Source organism: Puma concolor, chromosome C1, assembly GCF_028749965.1.
Source record: "Puma concolor isolate L17-30 chromosome C1, mPumCon1.1.hap2, whole genome shotgun sequence".
In the NCBI taxonomy this organism is placed as follows: domain Eukaryota; kingdom Metazoa; phylum Chordata; class Mammalia; order Carnivora; family Felidae; genus Puma; species Puma concolor.
This window is the reverse complement of record NC_141674.1, coordinates 185,045,595-185,071,188: the sequence shown is the minus strand read 5'-3', so window position 1 is coordinate 185,071,188 and position 25,594 is coordinate 185,045,595. Positions and strand designations below refer to the sequence as shown.

The window sequence follows — 25,594 nt, the reverse complement described above, 5'->3', positions numbered from 1 at the left end:
GAGCATGGAGTCTACTTGGGATTCTGTCTCTCCCCTCTCCCCTGCTGCTGCTCTCTCTCGCTCTTGCGGTCTTAAAACTTTTAAAGATAGGGGCACGTGGGTGCCTTAGTTGGCTAAGTGTCTGACTTGGTTTCAGTTCGAGTGCCACATCAGGCTATGTGCCGGCAGCGCGGAGCCTGCTTGGGATTCTGTCTCCCTCTCTGCCCCTCCCGTGCTTCCTCTTTGTCTCTCAAAAATAAAAACAAAATTTTTAAATAAATTTAAAAAACATTCTTGGAAATTAAAACTGTGGCAAATGTAAAATTAACAAAGGCCTGGGAGACAGAATTGAGGAACTCTAAGAGGCAGATCAAAAACATGGAAAATCGGAAAAACAAAGATTTAATACAAGGGGCACCTGGCTGGCTCAGTAGAGCACGTGACTCTAAATCTTGGGGTTGTTAACCATGTTGGGTGTGGAGATTACTTAAAAATAAAATATTTTTTATTTGTTAGGTGTTTACTTTCTTAATCTGAGAGGGAGAGAATCCCAAGCAAGTTCCGTACTGTCAGTAGAGAGCCCCGTGTGGGACATGATCTTACGAACCATGAGATCATGCCCAGAGCTGAAATCAAGAGTTGGACGTTTAACCGAGTCACCCAGGTGCCCCCCAAACAATTTTTTTTTTAAGTTTTTTGAGAGAGAGGGTGTGCACATGTGGGGAAGGGCAGAGGGAGTGAGAATCCCTAGCAGGCTCCATGCTCAGTGTGGAGCCTGACTCAGGGCTCAAACTCAAACCGTGAGATCATGACGTGAGCCCAAATCAAGAGTCAGATGTTTAACTGACTGGACTTAATACAAGAGATAGAATGTCTAATTGTTCAGGAATACCTGAATGATAGAACCAGAGAATATGGGGAGGAAATGATCAAATGATTCAAAGAAATTCCTCAGAATTGAAATAGAGTCTGACTGAAGGGCTCTCAAGGGGCCCAGCACAATTAGGGCCAGGCAACAGGACAGCATGCAGTTTCAGACTACCCAGGATAGAGATTTTAAAAGCTCCCAGAGGGCACCTGGATATCTCAATCAACAGACTTTGGCTCAGGTCATGATCTTGCAGTTCATGAGTTCAAGCCCTGCGTCAGGCTCTGTGCTGACAGCTCAGAGCCTGGAACCTGCTTTGGATTCTGTCTCCTCTCTGTCCCTCCCCCATTCACGCTTTCTCTCTCTCTCTCTCTCTCAAAAATAAACATTACAAAAAGTTATAAATAAAAGCTTTCAGAATCCAAAAAAATGGATGCTATACAAAGAAATGGGAATAACAGTGGCATAAGACTTCTCAAGAATAAATAGCACTGGATGCCAGAATACAATGAAGTCAGATCATCAAACGGGATGGAGGGAGAGGATATTATCCCTAATGTAGAGTTCTGTACTCAAGTGTGAATATAAAACGACATAATCAGACACAAGGATTCTAAAAATTTAGCCCCACTTGCCTTAGGAAACCACTAAAAGGCTTATTTCCTCAGCATTTGGAAGGTAAATTAAAAATATGAGGCCAGGGGCGCCTGGGTGGCGCAGTCGGTTAAGCGGCCGACTTCAGCCAGGTCACGATCTTGCGGTCCGTGAGTTCGAGCCCCGCGTCAGGCTCTGGGCTGATGGCTCAGAGTCTGGAGCCTGTTTCCGATTCTGTGTCTCCCTCTCTCTCTGCCCCTCCCCCGTTCATGCTCTGTCTCTCTCTGTCCCCAAAAAATAAATAAACGTTAAAAAAAAAAAATTAAAAAAAAAATATGAGGCCAAGACTCAGGACATAGAGAGCCCCTAAAAAGAGGGGGAAGGAAAACCCTAGATTGACTGCATGGGAGCCCTAGGATTACAGCTGCACAACAGACTAGAGAGCAACCAGTTCAGACTGGAGGATAAAAGTGGCTGCAAGTAACTGAACGACTGAACTTTAAGTGGTTTGGACACATTAGAGGCCTGTTTTCCCACAGAACCAGGACAAAGTTGACAACTACACGGTTGGTTCACTTAGCACTTGATGTTAGAGTTACAATATGCCTTCTCTGGAATTACTGCCTCTTCTCTGAAAAGGTAGCAGGTGTAGCTGCAAACTTCATGTCCTCACCATCAGGCAAAAACCAAGGAAGAGACATTTCTCTTCCAACTTGCTTTCCACAGATAAAAAACCTTATCTAGCAGTGCTCTCCCATCAGTCTTCCCCTATGAATCCAATGACCAGATGTCACTTCAAAAGTTTATTGGGGGTGGGGGCGCTGAGTGGCTCAGGTCATGATCTCAGGGTTCATGAGTTTGAGCTCCACCTCAGGCTCTGATGTCAGCACAAAGCCAGTTTCAGATCCCGTCTCCCTCTCTCTGCCCCTCCCCTGCTCACAATCTCTCTCTCAAAACTAAACGTTAAAAAAAGAAGGAAGAAGAGAGAGAGGAAGAAGAGAGAGAAAAAGAAGAAAGAAAAAAAAAAGTTTATAGGGGCATCTGGGTGGCTGTCAGTTAAGCACCCAACTCTTGATTTTGGCTCAGGTCATGATCTCATGGTTTGTGGGTTTGAGCCCCGCATTGGGCTCTGTGCTAATAGTACTGAGCCTGCTTGGGACTCTCTCTTCCCTAATTCAATAAACTTAAGGGGGAAAAAAAAAAGGGGTGCCTGGGCGGCTCAAACAGCCAATTTCAGCTCAGGTCATGATCTCACAGCTCGTGAGTTTGAGCCCCACATCAGGCTGTGTCAAAGCAAAGCCCCCTTCAGATCCTCTGTCATCCCCTCTGCCCCTCCTTGGCTCATGCTCACCCTCTTTCAAAAATAAACATACATTAAAAAAAGAAATTAAAAAAAATTAATAAAGGCATTTTTTTCTCTTCCCATACGGAGAGCATTGATGACAAACTTAAGTGCATATGTTATGGCCTCTGGAGTGTTGTACTAGGTAAAGCAAACACAAGAGCATAGATACTGGAGCCAGAACGCCTGGATATGTTGTATCCTGTCTCTACCACTTACTGCAATCTGGGTTCTGACCACACTTGGGAAACCTCATGGTTTATGTGGATGGCTAGATCAAGGCATTTGTGTGTTCCTGGGCTCCCTGACCAAAATACCATCCACATACTCTTATAATACCAGCTCAGTTAGATCCCAACCACTAACTTAGATTCTGAACCTGGGAGTTTATCTATGGTATTTATTTATTTATTTATTTATTTATTGGGAGTTTATCTATGGTATTTATTTATTTATTTATTTATTTATTTTTATGGTATTTATAAGGGTAGTGGTAAAGTACAGATTTTTATTTCCATCAAAAGAAAAGTAATATGTACAGGGACAAAAAAATATCTGGATGCTATCTGCCATTTAAAAACATTTTGTTATTTAAAAGGTAATTATATACAAGCTGCAGATACTCTGGAAAGATACTGCTTTACCAGTGTGAAGCCACAACCAGTTCCATGTGAGTAGACTGTAGGAGTACCTCACTACTGTATAACCAGCACCTGGCACACAGCAGGCACTCCAAAACAGATTTACTGAAAAAAACTGATGCAAACGTGCTTTTAGGTAGCGAACGAATTATTGAGGTCCCCTGTTGATCCGAAGAAACAAAGTACTCTGGTTGGAAAGGTAATGCAAGGGGGTTGTTAGGTGTGGAGTGAAAGGATGGAAGAAAATCAACAATGGTTAAAGGAAGACTGAATTTTGCCCAGATTTGTTTCATAAAATGCCACAATTAAACTTTACTAGGTCTATGTGAAATACATATTGAAATAACACAGGAGGATTTCAATAACCAGAATAACTGTACAAAAAATAAACAAATTAACTTTATTAAGTTACTACTTCACTCCTTAGACATTAATTTGTTTACAAAAATATGTTTGAAATACATTATTGAAAGTGAATACACACAATAAATAGAAAATAGGGATGCATGGTGCTGGAGATATATCAACCAACTTATCTTCATGTGTTGCCCACTGTTGTAGACAAAACCGGACACATAATCAGCATTACTGAAAGCAGTCAAAGTACCTGGGAGAGGGCTGCAAACTACAAGAAAAGTAGCCTAAAGATCTGGACCACTCACCAAAAAAAAATTCACTGTTTAATCTGGGAGTTAATCTCACTATTGATAGCACTGAATTACCTACTACCCATAAGAATAATTTAAAAATAAGAAAAGTGCCAAGGAACCTTCATTAACAGTATTTTTAAGTCTAAGTTTCTATTTTAAATATCTGATGATTACTCGAATATCCTAAGCCAAGAGGCAGGCCCTATGACAATAAGTTATAAATAGTCTGAATTTAATAACTTAAAGGTGATAATGGTTAACATAATACATACCGTGTGAGTATCTTAACTAACCACTTTCAGGTAAGGTCATAATTAAAAGGTTTAAGTTTACAGTTTCAATTTCTGGTTAAAAGTGATGACATCCTACTATTGTAAATATGCTAATAAACACATTACTTTGAATTACACTTGATTGAATTCTGTGTACACGTGGTTCCATATTCCAAGTGCAAATTCTCAACGGTGTAGGTTTATAATCAAAGCTGGGTTTAACAAATGCTTTCTAACTTCTGAAAGCAAATGATAAAAGCACTTCCTAAAAGTGAATAAAGTTATAAACAGGTGACCAGTTCTTTTTTCCCTTTACGTGTGATGAACTTCATGAAGCATTAATTCCCGAGGTATATTTGTTTCTGGACCATACAGCTTACATGCTCTTCTTTCAAAGGCAGCTACCATCTGTTTTACAACTTCATCGAAAAACAATGTGGCAAGCTGAGAGTGCAGAAGGGAGCGGAATTCAAAAGAAATCTGTAGGAAAATGTTAATTATTTTAGGAGGATCTTTCTCTTACTCAGTGTCTACTTAGGATAATGGTATTCACACTGTGAAATGGGCTGCTCGGCCTGTAAGGTAGAGTTGTACGGGTATATCTAGATGAGATTTTTACCACCCCTCAGAAGACGGAGACTTCTTTTCCACAGTAAGCACAACTACTGGCACAATAAGCCTAAGTAAACAAGGACAGTGAATTTCATTTCAGGACAAAGAATCTTTTATTAAGTTAAAGATAAAACTGAAAAAAAGCTTTGCTGAATGAATACCATTTCGGTCTGGCTTCTTTCTAATGTACCCCTTTTGGATCTATCCTGTTTCCCAAAAGGAAATACAGAAGGGAAGTAACCCTTCTGATAAGGTATTCCTATGAGAAGTAGTAGCAAGAAGATGAGAAGAGAACTATTTATATCTCCTCAAGATGGAAGTCAAGGCAAGTGGTTTGAGAAAGAGTATTTTAAGGACCAAATAGCCACTAACTTTTAAAACTGCTTTAATTTTCCATTTTGAAGCAATTTAAAATTTGTAAGAAAGTTGCAAAAATACTACAAAGATTTCTCATACACCCATTACCCAGATTCTCCTATTTAGAAAAAAAAATTTTTTTTAAGTTTGTTTATTTTTTTGAGAGAGAGAGTGAGCAAACACAAACAGGGGAGGGGCAGAGACAAGGAGACAAAATCCCAAGCAGGCTCCACACCATCAGTGCAGAACCCAATATGGGGCTCAAACTCACAAACTGTGAGATGACCTGAGCTCAGATCAGGAATCAGATGCTTAACCGACTGCAGCACCCATGCACCCGTAGATTCTCCTATTTTAATGTTTTACAGAACCACAGTGCAATTATTAAAGCCAGGAAATTAAGAGAGTTAATGCTACTAGATAGTAACACTATTATCTAATCTACACAGGCCTTATTCAAATTTCCTCAACTGTCTCATTAATGTCCACGAATTTTTTTAATGAATGCAACTCAAGAGCTGAGAACAGCAGCATCAAAATTATGACTATTTCTGGGGCACCTGGGTGACTCAATTGGTTGAGTGTCCAATTTTGGCTCAGGTCATGAACTCACAGTCTGTGGGTTTGAGCCCTGTACTGGGCTCTGTGCTGACAGCTCAGAGCCTGGAGCCTGCTTCAGGTTCTGTGTCTCCCTCTCTCCCTGCCCCTCCCCTGCTCACACTCTGTCTTTGTCTCTGTCTCTCTCTGTCAAAAATAAATAATCATTAAAAAAAACTTAAGGGGCGCCTAGATGGCTCAGTTGGTTAAGCATCTGACTTCGGCTCAGGTCATGATCTCACAGTTGGTGAGTTTGAGCCCCACATCAGGCTCTGTGCTGACAGCTCGCAGCCTAGAGCCTGCTTCAGATTCTGTGTCTCCCTCTCTCTCTGCCCTCCCCTCACTCACACTCTGTCTCTCTCTCTCTCTCTCTCTCTCAAAAATGAATAAACATTTAAAAAATTTTTTTAAAAATTATGACTATTTCTTGAAATGCAATGCCTAAGTTGCAAATACAGAGAACAATTCATGTATTATCTGTTGGCAAAGAAAAGCCACAAGTGGCTCTAAGTTATCTATAGCTAAGGTGATGTGAACAAGAAAATGCCATAGTCCCTATTTTAAAAACATATTTTCCCCTTTGCACTTTATCTCTGCACCACAAGATGTAGAAATCAATGTGTAGATTTCATTTGCTGTTAATAAACTGTTATTAAGCTGTTAGTAAATTCTTAATATGTGTCTTATAATCTATGGACCTGTAAAAATTAGAAAATAGAGAATGACTATTCAAGTTTTCAAGAAATAGAACAGAAAAAGAGAAAGCTTCATTAGTATTCTTTCTTATAAAGTTAGTACAGAAAAAAGTATTCAACACTCAGAAATTTGAGATTTTCTGAAAGTGTCTTTCAGTAATCACTATGCACCTAAGATTAATTATGGCAACTGGATTCTAATAAATTGATTATTCCTTCTTTAACAAAACCTCACCTAATATTTGGAACAAACTGAGGGCTGTATGAGAAACTTACTGAAAAATCCAAGGTGCAAGTTCTTGGGTAGCCAGGAAGACCAGGGCTAAAACGCCAAACAGTCTCCAAATGATTGAAAAGTTTCCCGTCAGTACAGGATGCCTAGGTCAAAATGAAAATACAACACGTGTAAAATACCATTTGGACTGTCCAGAATCTACAGTTGAGGATGATTTCTTTTTGAAATGTTTGTAGGTCAGACCACAGGTGATAAAAACATCTCATTTTCAGCTTGGTACTAGGAAGTGACCTCTTGCCAATATACGCCAAGATTGTCAGTGCTCGTTTTCACTGCTGCCACCCACTGTGCTTAGACATTCTCCAGGAGCAAAACAGGGAGTGATTTTTTTGGAAGTTTATCTCCAGCCCTGCCACTTATAAGTAATCCTGAACAAGTTAATTTCCAGTACCGTATTTCCTTAAATCTATAAAATGAGTATAATACCTATTTTATATCATCATATGATACAACTAAAATATTTATAAGGTATCTGGCACAGATCCCAAGTATAATTCTAGAATTCTTCTTTCCTACCCAAAGACTTCTCTTGTCAGTTACATTCACTCATTAGTCTCTATTTCTAAGGGCATCCGTGGTTCTAGTTTTCCTGAGAGTCTGGTCCTGACCAGTATCCCTGATCCATTGCTTTCTAACCTCTAATCTCTTCAGTGCTCATGTTTATTTTGTGTATGTATACATTGAAACATAATACTTAGCAATACTATGTACAGTCCATCTTAATAGTTCCCATTCTGTCTCATTAAAAGAAGGCTAAGACCCACTTAAGAGTTGCCTCCTGCAATGTGAAAAATGGTGGCCAGGTTCATAGTCACTAGTCTATTGTCAGGACTGTTTATGACTCTGAATAAAGTTCAGCTTCTTTACTTACTATCCTAAGACGGTATCTGGGCCTTCATACTAGTAGACAACTGACCTCAAGAATATGTACCACTTTCCCTCAGCAGCAAACCGTCTTTTAAACCCTTGTTTCAAAGTCAACACATCCCTCCCCAATTAAGCCTTAAGTTTTCAGCTCTTTTGGCATATCCTGGGACCAATAAATGATCAAGCCCCTCTACCCCTTTTTTCTCTGTTAACTTATTCCCCTCAACACTTTAGATTGTCCCTCCTCTGAGCCTATACACTACAGGTTGGCAAAAGGACTTGCATAGATAAACATTTTTCCCCAAAGTGTTATTTTTTCTTCCCTAGCTTCTGTCTGCCTAAACACAGAATGCAAGATTATTTGACTATATCTGACTATGTCTCCACAAATAGTTCAAATTGGAAGCCAAAGAGCTTAAAATATATTTGATGTTTATTCTTCCTCTTCATCTAAAGCCTTCTGAGTCAGTTATCACATGAAAACATGGTAGAATCATTATAAAGATCAATTGCATCCATACTAAAAAGCATTTATGAAGAAATGCTCTATTTTCACATTCATAGAAGACAGTATTTTAATTTTTAAGGTGGAAACCAGTGAATGTTTTAAAATTTAGGGGGAGGAAAAAATAAATAAAATTTATTTAGACATGATAAAATAATAGTCATTAAAATACTAACTACTTTATTTTTATTTTAGAGAAAGAGAATGAGCAAGCGGGAGGGAGAGCGAGAGTGAGAGAGAATGAATCTCAAGCAGGCTCCATGCTCAGTCCAGAGTCCACTGAGGGGCTTGATCCCACAACCATAGGATCATGACCTGAGCCAAAATTATAGACTTGAATGCTCAACTGACTGAGCCACTGAACTACTCTAATAGCTAAATTTAGTCATATTATGCTAAGTCACTGGGGAGAAGTGAAAATTTTCTTCAAGGAGTTTGTTTTTTTTTTGTTTTGTTTTTAGAGAGAGAGACCACACGTGTGCAAGCAGGGGAGGAGCACAGGGAGAGAGAGACTCTCAAGCGGGCTCCACACCGAGCCCAGAGCCTAATACAGGGCTTGGGGCTCAATCTCATGACAGTGAGATCATGACCTGAGCAGAAATCAAGAATCGGACGTTAAACTGAGTCATCCAGGTGCCCGAAAGAGTTTGGTTTTACTGGTAGTTCAGTAATGAGCATCTAATTTTCAAAAGCATCAAAAGTTTACTATAAATCTTATTATTTCAGTTATCCAACTTTCAGGTAATACATTCTACCCTTCTTTACAATCACATAAGATGCTTACAGGAAATTTAACAATGAAGGAAAAACTGCTACTGGGAATACTCACAATATACCACCTCCCTCTGACTACTTTTTCACAAAATGTGACAGTGCTGTACTCATACGAATAATCTAGCCCAAGGACCCACAGGTTTTTACTGGTATGTTTAGACATGGCAAAAGGCTTCATTCCTAACAGGAGAGTGGCTGATCACAACAGGAGGTGTTATGATGATGACCTGCAACTAGCTGCTCTGACTGAACTGACCCAGACAATACAAACTACGGCATACAAAATTTTATATTGTGACCCAGGCAGTAAGAGTCATTGAACGGTTGCCTCTATTAAATCTGCTGAAAACTTCTAAGGGCTTCTGGTCATTATAGATTCATGTACACTAGAATTAATGACACATCACAGGCACATCTGAGGCAACTAGTGATTCACCAAAAATGTCACATGGCTTCTCCTGCTCCCTTGGTTATAATGATTTTTATTCTATAGCACATGTGTGTATGAGGTATTAAAATCCAAAACGTGAACCCAGGGACAACAGAAAATTGAACATATATAGTTGTGTGTTATGCTCAAATATATCTTTCAACAATTGACACATTAAGTGAGGCACCTTATTTTATTTTTTTTAATGTTTATTTTTGTTTTAATTTTTTTAAATTTTTATTTATTTTTGAGACAGAGAGAGACAAAGCATGAGTGGGAAAAGGGAAGAGAGAGAGGGAGACACAGCATCCGAAGCAGACTGCAGGCTCTGAGCCATCAGCACAGAGCCTGACGTGGGGCTTGAACTCGTCAACCGCAAGATCATGACCTGAGCCAAAGTCAGACGCTCAACCGAATGAGCCACCCAGGTGCCCCCAATGTTTGCTTATTTTTGAAGGAGAGACAGAGTGTGAGCAGGGGAGGGGCAGAGAGAGAGAGAGAGAGACACAGAATCAGAAGCAGGTCCCAGGCTCTGAGCTGTCAGCACAGAGCCCGATGTGGGGCTTGAACTCACGGACTGTGAGATCATGACCCGAGCCAAAGTCAGATGTCCAACCGACTGAGCCACCCAGGCACCGCTATGAGGCAGCTTACTTTAATGAAAAATACCTTTGCAATTTGACACAACAGTGTGAATTTGCATAAGGTTCTTAATTTTACTAAGCCTCATAAAATTGAGATAGCAATGACAACTTCATACATGTTATTATGAAGATTTTTTTTTCTAATACAGTTTCCTCCCTCCTTGGCAGTAGTGAAAGTTACTGAGATTATGAGGAACATCTCTGGATCTGCAATAACCCAAAAAGACAGTAATGAGAACTTCTTAAGCACAAAGCTCTCATGACTCCCATCACTGTAGTATTGGTGCTGAGGCCACACAAAGATGAAAAAGAGAAGCTTCCACTCACTCAAGTAGCTCAACCTTGTCAAGCAGAAATCAGATGAAGAAATAAATTATATTGCAGAGTGATAAGAGAAACAAAACATGTACAAAGCCCAGAAGAATCTCCGAAGTAGGACTGATTATTTATATTAAGGAAAGGGAGACAGCAACATCAGACAGCTAGAATTTGAAGGACTACTAGGCAAAGAATTAAGTTCATTACAGGTAGAAGAGTGAGAAGTATGCAAAGGCACAGGGTCACACAATAAGCACCGTATGGTGCATTCATGGAACTTGAAGATGGAAGGTACTGCCTGAACATTTAGTATATTTGTGTGTGTGTGTGTGTGTGTGTGTGTGTGTGTGTGTGTGTGTGTGTGTGTAGTGTGTACTGGGGAAGGGGTGGGGAGCAACAATAAAGCAGATGACTTAATCCTGTATGTATTAAGAAGCAAGGGAAGGTGTGTCAACTATACTTCAATTAAAATAAAAAGCCAGTGAAGGAAAGAAAAAGCTAGGGGGAGAAAATTGAGGGTTATTATTTTTTTTCTCAAGAATTCTTTTAGTTAGATATAGAATATGAAGATTTAAGTTATAAGAGATTAACGTCAGGGGCACCTAGGTGGCTTATTCGGTTGGGTATCCAGCTCTTGATTTTGGTTCAGGTCATGCACGGTTCGTGAGATCAAGCCCCACATGGGACTCTGTCCTGACAGCATGGAGCCTGCTTGGGATTCTCTCGCTCCCTCTCTCCCTCTGTCAGTCCTCTGATTGTGCTCTCTCTCTCTCTCAAATAAACAAACATTTAGAAAAAGAGAGACTGAGGTCAGGAAACAGAAAAACATTTTCAGATTATATAGATATTCACTGGTGTCAGAAAGACTGAGCTGGAGTCTTGGCTCTGTAACCTTGGGTAAGTTATCTAACTCTTCTAAACCTTAATCTGCTCAACTATATGATGGAGAACAGTAACATTTGAATCTCAAAGGGCTGTTCTGAAGATTAAACAAGTAATTGAAGTGCTTTAAAGCACCACAAAGAGCTCAATAAATGTTAGCTAATGTGAGAGGCAGTGCAGTATAGTAGTAAAAATCTCCAAAACTATGAGGAAAAAGATGGAAATATTCATAATGGCAAAGCCCCGGAGTGGCACAGCCTTTTATATGAGTTCAAGTTGTGAGAGGATGAGGGTGGACTCCAAAGTCAGCCTCACTGGACAGTAGACTCTCTGATATGAGAGCTGCACCTCCTTCAATGCCTAACAAGGAGCTGACGAAGGTATTTAGCTCTGGCCAATTACCAAGAAATGATATTTTGTGGGCATAAAACACAACTACACTTTAAGTATTTGGCCACGAAACTCTAGGAATTCAAAAGAACTCTATGGAATTCTGCCGTTTTGTGTATTTAAGTCCCAGTACCTTTTCTATGTGTGCATTCGCCTTTGACAAGGTAAAATAATCAATAGAATGCATGTAATAGCACTTGGCATTTCAGTACCGCCACATGGCAGTATGACCTTGACAGTGTTCATGTTCTCATTTATATCTTTTCTACCTTCATTCTCTCACCACTGTCCTTTCCTTAACTTAAAAAAACAAAAAAATCAAAAAAACAAACTAGCACAAAAATTAAAACAGTTCTCACTTGTGCGGTCCAATCTTTTCTAAGGGGCAATAGTCCTCAACTGAAGAAAAAAAAGAAAAAGCTTCTTATTTCCATATTCTAGTCAAATTTCTATTTGGCAAGAATAACACCAATACTGGATAAAACAGTACAGTTAGAAGACATAAGAAATCATCTGTTTTTTCCTTCCTTCTCTGATTAGTTTAGGGACATTCTTTCAAGCTATTATACTTTAACTCACTTAATATAATCAACATTTGGGGAAGATTTAAACACAACAAAAACTACAACTATTACCTTTACCAAATGTGGTTTCACCAAGGTTACTACTGATGTATAGCGCTCCAACACAGGTGGAAACCCAATTTCTAATCGTGTTTTGCAATATCCAGTTCTCTTTGATATTACATCTGATTTTTTGCACCAAGGAACAAAATGCTTGTAATCTTCCATTCCTGATACCACATCATACATTTCCTGCATAGAATATCTTAAAAAAAAAAAAAAAAAAAAAGAGAAAGAGAGAAAGGTGTTAACTGCACCTAGTTACATGGCATACACATATTTTAAATTGAATATGACGGGCACCTGGGTGCCTCACTCGGTTAAGTATCTGACTCTTGACTTAGGCTCAGGTCATGATCTCGCAGTTCATAAGGCTGAGCCCCACAATGGGCTCTGCACTGACTCCGCAAAGCTGGCTTAGGATTCTCTCTCCTTCTTTCTCAACTTGCTGCCTCTCAAAATAAATAAACAAACTTTAAAAAATAATTAAAAGGGGCACCTGGGTGGCTCAGTCAGTTAAGCATCTGACTTCGGCTCAGGTCATGATCTCACGGTCCGTGAGTTTGAGCCCCACGTCAGGCTCTGTGCTGACAGCGCGGAGCCTGGAGCCTGCTTTGGATTCTGTGTCTCCCTCTCTCTGACCCTCCCCCGTTCATACTCTGTCTCTCTCTGTCTCAAAAATAAATAAACGTTAAAAAATAATAATTAAAATAATTAAAAAATTAAAAAATTATAATCAAATATATACTTTAAAGTTTACTTATTAATTTATTTTAGTAATCGCTATACCCAATGTGGGGCTTGAACTCACAATCCTGAAATCAAGCATTGCATGCTCTTCTGACTGAGCCAGCCAGACAACCCCTCCTTTTTTTAAGTTTATTTATTTATTTTTATTAAAAAAACCATTTTTTTTAATGTTTATTTATTATTTTGAGAGAAAGACACCATCAGCAGGAGGAGGGACACACAGAGAGGAAGACACAGAACCTGAAGCAGGCTCCAGGCTCTGAGCTGCCAGCACAGAGCCCAACGCGCCGTTCGAACCCACAAACCTTGAGATCATGACCTGAGCCGACGTGAGACACTTAACTGACTGAGCCACCCAGGCACCCCTGTTTTTTTAAGATCAAATATACACTTCAGAGCAAAGAAATTTACAACACATTGTTACATGAAAAAAAGCACACTACAAAGAGCACACTACAAAGTAGACAGGATATGCACTATTCTATTATCCATTTAAGAAAAATTATACATAGGGGCGCCTGGGTGGCTCAGTTGGTTAAGCATCTGACTTTGGCTCAGGTCATGATCTTGCAGTTTGTGGGTTTGAGACCCATGTTGGGCTCTGTGCTGACAGCTCAGAGCCTGGAGCCTGTTTCGGATTCTGTGTCTCCCTCTCTCTCTGACCCTCCCCTGTTCATGCTTTGTCTCTCTCTGTCTCAAAAATAAACGTTAAAAAAAATTAAAAAAGAAAAATTAGGGGCGCCTGGGTGGCGCAGTCGGTTAAGCGTCCGACTTCAGCCAGGTCACGATCTCGCGGTCTGTGAGTTCGAGCCCCGCATCAGGCTCTGGGCTGATGGCTCAGAGCCTGGAGCCTGCTTCCGATTCTGTGTCTCCCTCTCTCTCTGCCCCTCCCCCGTTCATGCTGCCTCTCTCTGTCTTAAAAAAAATAAATAAACGTTGAAAAAAAAATGTTTTAAAAAAGAAAAATTATATGTAAATTCTATATTTCTCACTTTTAAATACCTGATGTTTACTTCTTCCTGAAACTAATTGTTAGGGTAACAGACTATGTGCAATGAAAATCTGGAAGGACACAGATTAAACAATAGTTTTTAACTCAAGAAAAAAAGTAGTAGGAATAAAGATCGACTCTCTTAGTACGTATTCTTATATATTGTTAGATTTTTATACAAGTATGTAGTATTTTTGTAATTAAAAAAAAAAGGAAACTATTCTAGAACATAAAGGAAACATCTCATTCTTTTCATGAGCCAGCATAACACTCCATCAACCCAAACCTGACCAAGAACATAAAAAATAAAATCTATAGACCAATGTCACCTGTGACTACTAAGGCAAAAATTCTAATTATCAGCAAATAAAATCCAAAAATACATTTTGAAAAAAACATTATCAAATGCAACTCTTTTAAAGATGCACGGATGGCTTAACACTAAGAATTATATTATTATAACCATATTAACCAAAAGAAAAATTGTGATTCCCTCCATAAATGGTAAAATACCAAAAGCATTCTCATTAGAGTTAGAAATAAAATAAAGATGCTAGTTATCATTGTTATGTAACATTGTTCTGAAAGTATTAGCTGAAGTAAAATCAGAGTATGAAATATGAGGCATATGTATGGAGAAGAATAAAACAAGAGTATCAGTTGGCAGGTGATATGACTATCAACTCAGAAGATAAGCAATTCAGAATTCAGTAAGGTAACCTGTTAAAGAACCTTTAAAAATAAATACTTTTCCTACACTAACAAGAACCAGTTATAAAACAGCACAGAATTGCAAAATACCTACAAATAAATTCAACAAAAAAACTTAAGGGCCTAAATGTAAAACAAACAGAAACAACAGCAGTCTATGGATACAAAAGACGAGCAGATGATGAGAGCCAGATACATATTATTCTTATAAAAACTGAACACTGTTGGGGCGCCTGGGTGGCGCAGTCGGTTAAGCGTCCGACTTCAGCCAGGTCACGATCTCGCGGTCCGGGAGTTCGAGCCCCGCGTCAGGCTCTGGGCTGATGGCTCGGAGCCTGGAGCCTGTTTCTGATTCTGTGTCTCCCTCTCTCTCTGCCCCTCCCCTGTTCATGCTCTGTCTCTCTCTGTCCCAAAAATAAATTAAAAATGTTGAAAAAAAAATTAAAAAAAAAAACAAAAACAAAAAAACTGAACACTGTTAAAACATAATTCACCTCAAAACGGTAATAGGAATTTACACCACCACCAAGACCATGATGGCTGGGACTATAATTCTGCCCCCCTCCAATCCCTTCAACAAGTACATGGTCATAATCAACCAGGCCACACCCTACAACTACCCAGTGCCCCTCCCAGATGATGGGAACATGCCCAAGGTGTCCAGCCACCCCCAGGACTCCGGGCCCAAGTCTGGAGTGGCTGAAGAAACTGTGAGCACCTCCAGTTGCAGGGAGGACACATCCTCCCATGGCCAATAATATGTGACAAGTGAAAGAAGAAAAATTATACAGTAATTTAAACAATCCCAATCTAAATTACAAAAGGGAAGTTTCAGAATAAGACAGAATGAGTCTTTATGAATGTTTAAATTAATCTTTATGAGCATGAAATGAGGCCCACACCAGAGGGGAGGGAAAATCACCCTACCCCCTTGGTTTTAGTTACTTTGAAATAAAGGCCAAAGTAAGTCCCATGAAGAACTTAATTGTTATAAAAATAGTCTACAACAACTCAGAAAGCAGTATATACAGCATAGTGGTCAAGGAGATGGACTTTATACTCAGGAAGGACTGTGCTCAAGTATCAACCCTAAAACATAGTAAGCCACATGACCCTGGGTAGGCTGTTTAACCTCTCAATTTTATGTTCTTCATCCATAACTAAAAAGTACCTCTACAGGGTTCTTCTGATGGTTAAGTGAAATCGTTTTGCCATACTGCACAATGCTTAATAAGCACTTAATAAACGGTAGCTAATATGTGTTTATGTCAAATACAGGGGAAAAGATAAGATAGAGATCACTGGATAAGGCCAATTTGCAATAAAAAGAATTTTAGCCTGAGAAAGAATAAGGAAGCAAGCAATAATAGGTAAATACGTTGGAAAAAATAATCTTTGAAAAAAAAATCTTTGGAATCATACTTCATGTACATTATCTCTCTGAGCTTCAGTTTCCTCATCTCTATAATAGAAATAACAACACCTAATATACATGGCTATTGTGAGAATTAAATGAAACAGTAAAGTACCCAGTAATAGCTGTCAAATGCCAGGTACACAGTAAAAGAAGATATTAACAGTGATTCAAAAGTAAAGCAGGCCAGGGGTGCCTGGGTGGCTGAGTTGGTTTAGCATCTGACTCTGGATTTCAGCTCAGGTCCTGATCTCACAGTTTGTGGGTTTGAGCCCTGTATTGGGCTCTGTGCTGGCAGCTTGGAGCCCGCTTGGGATTCTCTCCCTCTCTCTGCCCCTCCTCTGCTCACGCATGGGCTCTCTCTCAAAATAAATAAATATTTTTTTTAAAAAGTAGACCAATTCACTATTAATCTTTTTATTGCCATTTCTTTTTTTAACTGATACCAGCTCTGGCAAAGATATCTACCTATCCAATTATTTAGGCTCACTTCACATGGTATACTTGCTGGGAAGAAGATGCCCATCAGGAGGCTACTATTTCCTGGCACAAAAACAGACACTCAGATCAATGGAACAGAATGGAGAACCCAGAAATGGACCCACAAACGTATGGCCAACTAATTTTTGACAAAGCAGGAAAGAATATCCAATGGAATAAAGACAGTCTCTTCAGCAAGTGGTGCTGGGAAAACTGGACAGCGATATAGAGAAGAATGAACCTGGACCACTTTCTTACACCATACACAAAAATAAAAAAATGGATGAAAGACCTAAATGTAAGACAGGAAGCCATCAAAATCCTCGAGGAGAAAGCAGGCAAAAACCTCTTTGACCTCAGCCACAACAAGTTCTTACTCAACACATCTCTGGAGGCAAGGCAAACAAAAGCAAGAATGAACTACTGGGACCTCATCAAAATAAAAAAGCTTCTTCTGCACAGCAAAGGAAACAATCAGTAAAACTAAAAGGCAACCAACAGAATGGGAGATCTGCAAATGACACATCAGATAAAGGGTTAGTATCCAAAATCTATAAAGAACTTATAAAACTCAACACCCAAAAAACAAATAATCCAGTGAAGAAATGGGCAAAAGACATGCATAGACACGTCTCCAAAGAAGGCATAAAGATGGCCAACTGACACATGAAAAAATGCTCAACATCACTTATCATCAGGGAAATACAAATCAAAACCACAATGAGATACCACCTCACACCTGTCAGAATTGTCAGAATGGCTAACACTAACAACTCAGGCAACAACAGATGTTGGCGAGGATGCAGAGAGAGGAGTTCCTCTGTACTGCTGGTGAGAATGCAAACTGGTGCAGCCACTCTGGAAAAGAGTATGGAGACTCCTCAAAAAATTAAAAATAGAACTACCCTATGACCCAGCAATTGCACTACTAGGTATTTATCCACGGGATACAAGTGTGCTGTTTCAAAGAGACACATGCACCCCCATGTTTATAGCAGCACTATCAACAATAGCCAATGTATGGAAAGAGCCCAAATGTTCATCGACGGATAAATGGATAAAGAAGATGTGGTGTGTATATATATATATATATATACACACACACACACACACGTACAATGGAGTATTACTTTGCAATCTAAAAGAATGGAATCTTGCCATTTGCAACTATGTGGACGGAACTGGAGAATATTATGCTAAGCGAAATTAGTCAGAGAAAGACAAATATCATATGACTTCACTCATATGAGGAATTTAAGATACAAAACAGATGAATATAGGGAAGGGAAGCAAAAAGAATATACAAACAGGGAGGGGGGACAAAACATAAGAGACTCTTAAATATGGAGAACAAACAGAGGGTTGCTGGAGGGGTTGTGGGAGGGGGGATTGCTAAATGGATAAGGGGCATTAAGGAATCTACTCCTGAAATCTTTGTTGTACTATATGCTAACTTGGATATAAATTAAACAATAAACAGACTTAAAAAAAAAAAAAGGAGGCTACTATTCCCAGTACCCCTCTTGCATTTAGATGGGATTATGTAACTAGTTCTTCCCAATAATCCCTTCCAAATCAATATGGTTTAGAATCAGGTATATCTTTTTAAGAGACTCTGAAGACTAAGAAATTACAAAGGTACAAGTTAGATGGAGCCCGGTTCATAAATTGCTGTGCATGGATGAGGAGTACTCACTTGAACTTTACATAAGGAAGAAATAAACTTTTGGGTTTTACCTATATAGCTGCTAGCTTTACCTTAACCAATACAGTGACTTAGCCAGTAATAAAGGTGATTTTAGTGACAAAAGTGGAGTCTGCTGAAAGTCCTTTACTACAGAAAACTTTACTACAGAAGGGAAAGAGCAAGTGGAAAAATTCATGAAATGCACTTTCACAAGAATTCATGTAATACTTAATGGCCTGTTAAGAATTAAGACCCCCTTGTAGAAATTCCCCTATGAACAGATGCTGTATTTCTGGTTTAGCAGAACTGCAGTCTCTCTATTCTCTCCTGTGTATATGCCTAGATCAGGGGTCAAACCTGGCCTATTGCCTTGTTTTGTAAATAAAGTTTTATTAGCACATAGCCACACCCACTTATTAACTACAGGCTATAGTAGTAGGTCTTTTGGGCTATAATTCCAATGACAGAGTTGAGTAGTTGCTACAGAGATAGTATGGTCCACAAAACCTAACATATTTACTCTCTGGCCCTTTACAGAAAAAGTTTGCCAACCTACGCTCTAGGTGGTAGGAGCCTCTTAGCACATCTGCATGTTACTTACCTATGCATGTGTATACGTTAGGGAGCTATATAAATATATTGGGCCCAACAAATCACTAATGTTGCCACTACAGAAATGAACAGTGTACAAAAATACAGGTCATAAACAGTTCAGTTATTTCCTTTATATGTCAAGATTTAAATCTATCCTATAAAGTCACTACATAATTATGTTAATTCAACAAATATTTATAAAACAGCAAAAGCTATGGAAAGGCCAATCCAGAAAAACCAGAGCTTACTCTGGAAGAAGAAAATCCAAAAAAAAAAAGTCATGATACAAGAAAGTTATTATATACAAACCCTATAATTCTCCTCTCTGAATATTCTTTTCTTTTGTTTATTAATGGCGCAGCAATTCTGAAGAAAGTTCTTGCATATATCTCCTTAGGCAAAACTAAGGAGGTATATAGTGGAAGAGTTCTGCTCATCAGTATACCACAGGAAGCAAAATATCTAAAAGACAAAAATTACCTGATTTAGAATGGCATTGAAAATTAAGAGGAAACACAAATTACAGACTGTAAAATACTATCACACTTTATTTTTTTAAAGTAAGCTCTACATCCAACGTGGGTCTCAAACTCATGACCATGAGATCAGGAGTTGCTGCTCCACCAACTGCGCCAGTCTGGCCTCCCAGTAACTATCATACTTTGGAAGACTTTGCAACTTTAGAATATTACACACACACACACACACACACACACACATACACACACACACAGAATTGTGTGCATATGCATGCACAAGCACACAGAAAAAAAAATTATTAAGTACCATGAAGAAAACTAAACATAACAGCTTACAGTTTGGGTTAGAAGTTCCTGGCACAAAAGGGATCTCTCCCAGAAAGTTGGCTTTCAGTCTACCATCACATATTACAACATATTCTTCCCATACACTTGCTAGAATATTCATCAACTATTTTCTCTTTATTTGTTAATGTAAACTCTTCCCCCAATGTGGGGCTTGAACTCATGACCCCGAGGCCATGAGTCCCATGGTCTACTGACTGAGCCAGCCAGGTGCCCCTCATCATCTATTCAACTCATCTATCCAGGTTGTTTTCTCAGCTGGATCCACAGAGGTTCTTTAATTCCTTTTTTTTTTTTTTTTTTTAATTTTGAGAGAGAGAACATGCACACAAAAGTGGGGGAGGGGCAGAAAGAGGGAGGAGAGAGAGAGAATCCCAAGCAGGCTCCCCAGCGCAAGCAAAGAACCTGACATGGGCTCAAACTCAAGAATCTTGATATCATGTCCAGAGCCAAAGTTGGACACTTAACCGATTGATCCAGCCAGGTGCCCCAGGTTCCTTAATTCTTGACCCACTCTGAGACTTGAGATTGGAAATCTAGTGGCCCTCTCAGAACTGTTGCTCTATACTCCTTTACCTTCCAGTCTCCCTTTCAATGCGTATATGTAAAAACACATATCAAAGAAATTAGAATATTAGTTGTTTGGGTGCTTCTAAATATAGGTGCCTGATACACTTGTTTTCACCTGAATATTTCTGCCTTTCCCTAATAAGATTATTGTATAACTATTTTATACTATTATTTATATATTAGTTCGCATACTCATTGAGATCGTGTTCTGTGCTAGGCACTAGGGATATAAAGGTAAAAATAAAAATTAACTGTATGAGAATTACTTTGTAGTTGAGCATTCAAAAGAAGTGCTAAGAAAGAAAGGGGGTGGGAACACGTAATTAGGAGCTCCTTTTGATAGGGCAGTCTCAGAAGTCCTCTAACGTTATACTTCAGCTGAGATATAACAGGAGTTAGCCATATAAAGAGAGAAATAGGTATGTATGTACATAATAAATGTGTATGTGTATGCATACACACACAGTGTATGTGAGTGTAATATATGGAAGGAGGGGAGTTAGGCAGGGGGCATTCCAGGTAGTAGGGAAAGAGCCTGGCAGTATCCACAGACTGAAAAAGACTAACAGTGTAGTATCAGTAAAGCAAGCCAGGAGAGTACTATGAAATGATATTAAACTGGTTGGAGTGAGATCATGCTGGGAATTGTTAGCCAGGATAAAGCAATTTGGATTTTATCCTCAATGAGAAGCTTTTGGAGAATTCCAAGTAAAAGAGTACTATTTCATTAGATCAAATCTTCAAATTATTTTTTAAAAGGGGAATGGAGGGCCTAGTGAAATCTTATGTCATCATACATAAAATTTGTTTTATAAATAGAATTTACACATAAATAAAATTTCTTTGGACATAGACACCCTACAATTTGGCTGGGGAGAAAGAAACAATCAAGTTAAACAAGGAATAGTTGAAGAAATTGGGAATATTCAGCCAGAAGGATGATACCTGAGGTATGGTTCCAAAACATAAACAAGAAGCCCAATCGGAGGGAGACAAATTTAGGCTCCATAATAAAGGAAAGAACTTTTGATAATTCCTTTTTTAAAAAATATACATTTATTTTTGAAAGAGAAAGTGTGTGCCTGCGTTGTCAGCAGACACACACACACACCCACACACCCACACACACGAGCAGAGGAGGGGCAGAGAGAGGGAACAGAGGATCTGAAGCAGGCTCTGTGCTGACAGCAGAGTCCAATGTGGGGCTCCAACTTAGAAACCGTGAGATCATGACCTGAGCCGAAGTTGGTTGCTTAACTAACTAAGCCACCCAGGTGCCCCAAGAAAGAACTTTTGAACAATTAATACTCTTTATAAAAATTAGGTGGTCTTATTCCAGACAATGAAATAAAGGTTAATGAAAATGGTTAAGCTAAACACTGATAACTATTTGTCAAAATGTAATGGTAAAGAAATCAGACATATGAACTATATAGGTGAACTTACAGGCCTCTTTTTAAGACTTTAAAAGGATTTTTCATCCAACTGTAAGTAACACTTCAAAATATAAACAAGGGGATAAAAATATTGCAAAACAAGACAGCTTTCTAAATTCTAGGTTTTTAGGACATCACAAGTAGTATTTGATTTTTTTTTGAAAAAAAAATTTTTTTTTTAACATTTTATTTATTTTTGAGACAGAGAGAGACAGAGCATGAACGGGGGAGGGGCAGAGAGAGATGGAGACACAGAATCGGAAGCAGGCTCCAGGCTCTGAGCCATCAGCCCAGAGCCCGACGCGGGGCTCGAACTCACGGACCGCGAGATCGTGACCTGAGCCGAAGTCGGACGTTCAACCGACTGAGCCACCCAGGCGCCCCAGTATTTGATTTTTTAATGATGGTAAGAGCATATTTTAAAGATATCTCTATTATTTTTAATCAAAAGAGATTTTAGATAAATTCATCTCCTAGAGAGAAAAATGTTACCAATTTAGATAGATTCATCTAGAGAGAATAAAGGTGTTAAGTGTTTCCAAAAATCTTTAAAAATATGATTAGTTATGTGAATCTTATTTTAAAGGCAGAGATAATATTAAAATAAGCCTACTGTGGGGCGCTTGGATGGCTCAGGTCATGATCTCACAGTTGGGATAGAGCTTCACGTTGGGCTCTGTGCTGACAGCATGGAGCCTGCTTGAGATTTTCTCTCTCTTCCTCTCACTCTCAAAATAATTTAAACAAAGAGCCTATTGTGATTTTTTTTTTTTTTTACAGTAAAACTACAGAGTTTTCTTAGAAGTAGGATAATACCGGGGCACTTGGGTGACTCAGTCAGTTAAGCTTCTGACTTCGGCTCAGGTCAGGAACTCGAGGTTTGTGAATTCGAGCTTCGCGGCAGGCTCTGTGCTGACAGCTCAGAGCCTGGAGCCTGCGTGGGAATCTACGTCTCCCTCTCTCTCTGTCCCTCCCCCATTCATGCTCTCCCTCTCTCAAAAATAAAAAATAAAACATTAAAAATTTTTTTAAGAAAGTGGGATTATACCAACGTAAGTGAATGACAGTTACTCTGCTAAATGAAGATCAGTGGAAATAACATAATTCGGCAATTAATTTAGCTTCTCCTTCAAAAAAAATTTTTTTTTAAGGTTTATTCATTTTTGAGAGACAGAGCACGAGCAGGGGGAGGGGAGAGAGAAAGTGAGACACAGAATCCGAAGCAGGCTCCAGGCTCTGAGCTGTCAGCACAGAGCCTGACACAGGGCCCAAACCCACAACCCACGAGATCATGACCTGAGCCGAAGTCAGACGCTCAACTGACTGACTTCAGCTCAGGTCATGATCTTAGGGTTTGTGAGTTCGAGCCCCATGTCAGGCTCTGTGAAGACAGCTTGGAGTTAGGATTCTGTCTCAATCTCTCTGGCCCTCCCCCACTCACACTGTATATATATATATATATATATATATATATGTGTGTGTGTGTGTGTGTGTGTGTGTGTGTGTGTGTGTGTGTCTCCCTCTCTCTCTCAAAAATAAATATTTAAAAATATTTAAAAAAGAAGCCACATAAAATAATTTAGGATCTCTGTTCGTCATATTGATTACAAACCAAATCTGGTGTACAAAATACCTGATCACCTGTTCCCTTTCTAGGACATTCTTTAGCTGTCTTTGTTATAACAGTTTTACCTATTTTCCCCACTTTTGTTACCTATTATCAGAAGCCAATTATGTGACAGATATTGAAAACACTTATTAATAATTTTCTGATAAATCAGTATCAGAAAAGGCAGCATTTCTGTGATAAACCTTTATTTAAAAAAGATAAAACCGTTGCTCCTGAGAGATGAACTGGTTGCCTATGAAGCTTTTCACTGTATATGGTTTTGAATTTTGTATCAGGTTTATGTAATACCATGGCCCCAACCTCCCACTCTACCTCCCCCAAAAGAAAACACACACACACATACACACACACATACACATATACATATTAAAACCCTTATACAATCTGATTACAACTGTAAAGGAAATACCTGTGTTTAAAGCAAGCTAATAGTTTTCCTGATGAGTCTGCATACTATGGTTACAAGCCCTGGACCGCACATCTATTTTCACACACTATCAAGAATGACGTCTTAAAAAAAAAAAAAAAAAAAGAATAACGTCTTCAACTGTAATGAAGAGCCATACAGTCATATATATCGTTAAACCATGATATTAAAACTGAATCAGAGGAAGGACAGTTTTTTGTTAGTAAACTTCCGATACTACATCTCACCCTACTATAATAAACGCCACAACCTATGTTAGTGCTTGCGCCTAAAATGAGCTCATAAACTCCCTCCCTCCTCATTATTATAAACAGTAAATACTTGTCTTGGAATTTAAACCTTAATGTAATCACTAAAACAATTTTTTTTTCTTAAAACTGACTAGAACTACTTTTTCAAGTTATTTCCTTTAACAAGACTTCAGTTTCAACCAATATTTGTTTAAAAAGATTTAGAGTTGGCTGGGGGGGTTTGATACTTGAAAAATTCTTTAAATCTAAATTCTTGGAGTTCAACATTTGTGCTTTCTCCCTTCATCCTGTACTGTTTACAACTGAATACATTTTAAATACTAACTTTAGTTTTCGAGCATTAATTTATTACAAAGTCATCAGGAAAAGGAAACTAAGCGGTGGAAGTATGGAATCATTCATGTCTCCACCTCCACCCACCAAAAAGGAGCCAACCAGGAAAATCCAAAGCTGGTTCAAGGTTACAGGACCCCTAAGTTACAGTGGAGCGGGGAAAAAAAAATCCAGGTCCCCTACTATGGCTACATTTAGTTTTGCAAGCACCAAAGGGTGGAAGCAAACGTCTCCTACCAAAAACTGGGAAAGTATGTCTGGCCACTTGGCACGCTAGAGGAAAAGAAGGAGGCTCACCGCCGGGCCACAAACTCCCACAGCCCGGGCACCCAGCAACTCTGAGGCAAAGTTAAAAGAGCAGCAACAGCAGCAGGCCGTAGGGGAGGAGACCGGAAGAGTTCCAAGTTACCCTTTTTCCTAATTGCTCTATCAGCTGCTACTAAAGTCGCTCCGCCGATGATTCACTACCTCTCGCGAGGGAAGCGAGTCACCAACTCAGACGGGTGTCTGGAACAGGCCCACGAACCTCTGGCCGGGGTGATGGGCGCAAAACCTGAACTCCTCAAACGCAGGAGACCCTCTTCCTCTGGAGACGCGGAAACGCATCCGGTCAGGCTCCCCCTCGCCCCAAGTCTCCTCGGTCCCCCAACTCAGCAAGCCGGGGCCGAAGGCTACCCTCACTGCTGCAGCACCCCCGTTGTTTATTACCTGACGTTCCGGGTAGGCCTCTGCGCCGGAGCCGGGGTTCCGGCCGCTGCTGTCGACTTTGGACGGCATCCCGAAACCACCTTTCTCAGGGCCCCCTGACCGGCCCGAGCTGCCATGATAGTCTCACTGAAGCCGGTCCTCACCTCCGGGACCTGGTCCTCGGTGCCGCCCTTCTGTGGCCCGCGGAGCCGCCCGGCTCCGGCGCCTTCCAACCAATCAGCGGGCCCCTTGAGCTGCCAGACACGCCCTCTCTTCCCACCCCGAAAGCGCATAACTGACGCAAGCTCCCGCTGCCGTAAGGCCGACTGTAAATGCCTCGTCATCCTTCCAGCCAATCAAAGGGAGCTCAGGGCCGCCTGGACACACCCCTCTTTGCTGGCCGAGCGCCAGTTCCCGCCGCGCGCTAAGGCGCCTTTTACGTAAGACTCATCGTGACCTCTCACCCCACCTCCC

At 39.8% G+C, this 25,594-nt stretch overlaps 1 protein-coding gene across 2 annotated transcripts; it reads right to left on the bottom strand.

Annotated features, from left to right (window-relative positions):
- Positions 1 to 3,801: 3,801 nt before the first annotated feature.
- COQ10B (coenzyme Q10B) lies at positions 3,802 to 25,396 on the bottom strand. Of its 2 annotated transcripts, none has more exons than XM_025932377.2 (5): positions 25,142 to 25,396; positions 19,272 to 19,424; positions 12,348 to 12,540; positions 6,884 to 6,985; positions 3,802 to 4,826 (listed from the first exon to the last, which is right to left on the bottom strand). In XM_025932377.2, exons 1-5 carry the CDS (start codon positions 25,255 to 25,257, stop codon positions 4,659 to 4,661), a joined length of 732 nt encoding a protein of 243 aa, XP_025788162.1. In that variant the 5' UTR covers positions 25,258 to 25,396; the 3' UTR covers positions 3,802 to 4,658. The 2 variants fall into 2 exon arrangements, with proteins under 2 accessions (XP_025788162.1, XP_025788169.1); XM_025932384.2 differs by lacking the exon at positions 25,142 to 25,396 and adding an exon at positions 23,832 to 23,935.
- Between the last annotated feature and the right edge of the window lie 198 nt (positions 25,397 to 25,594).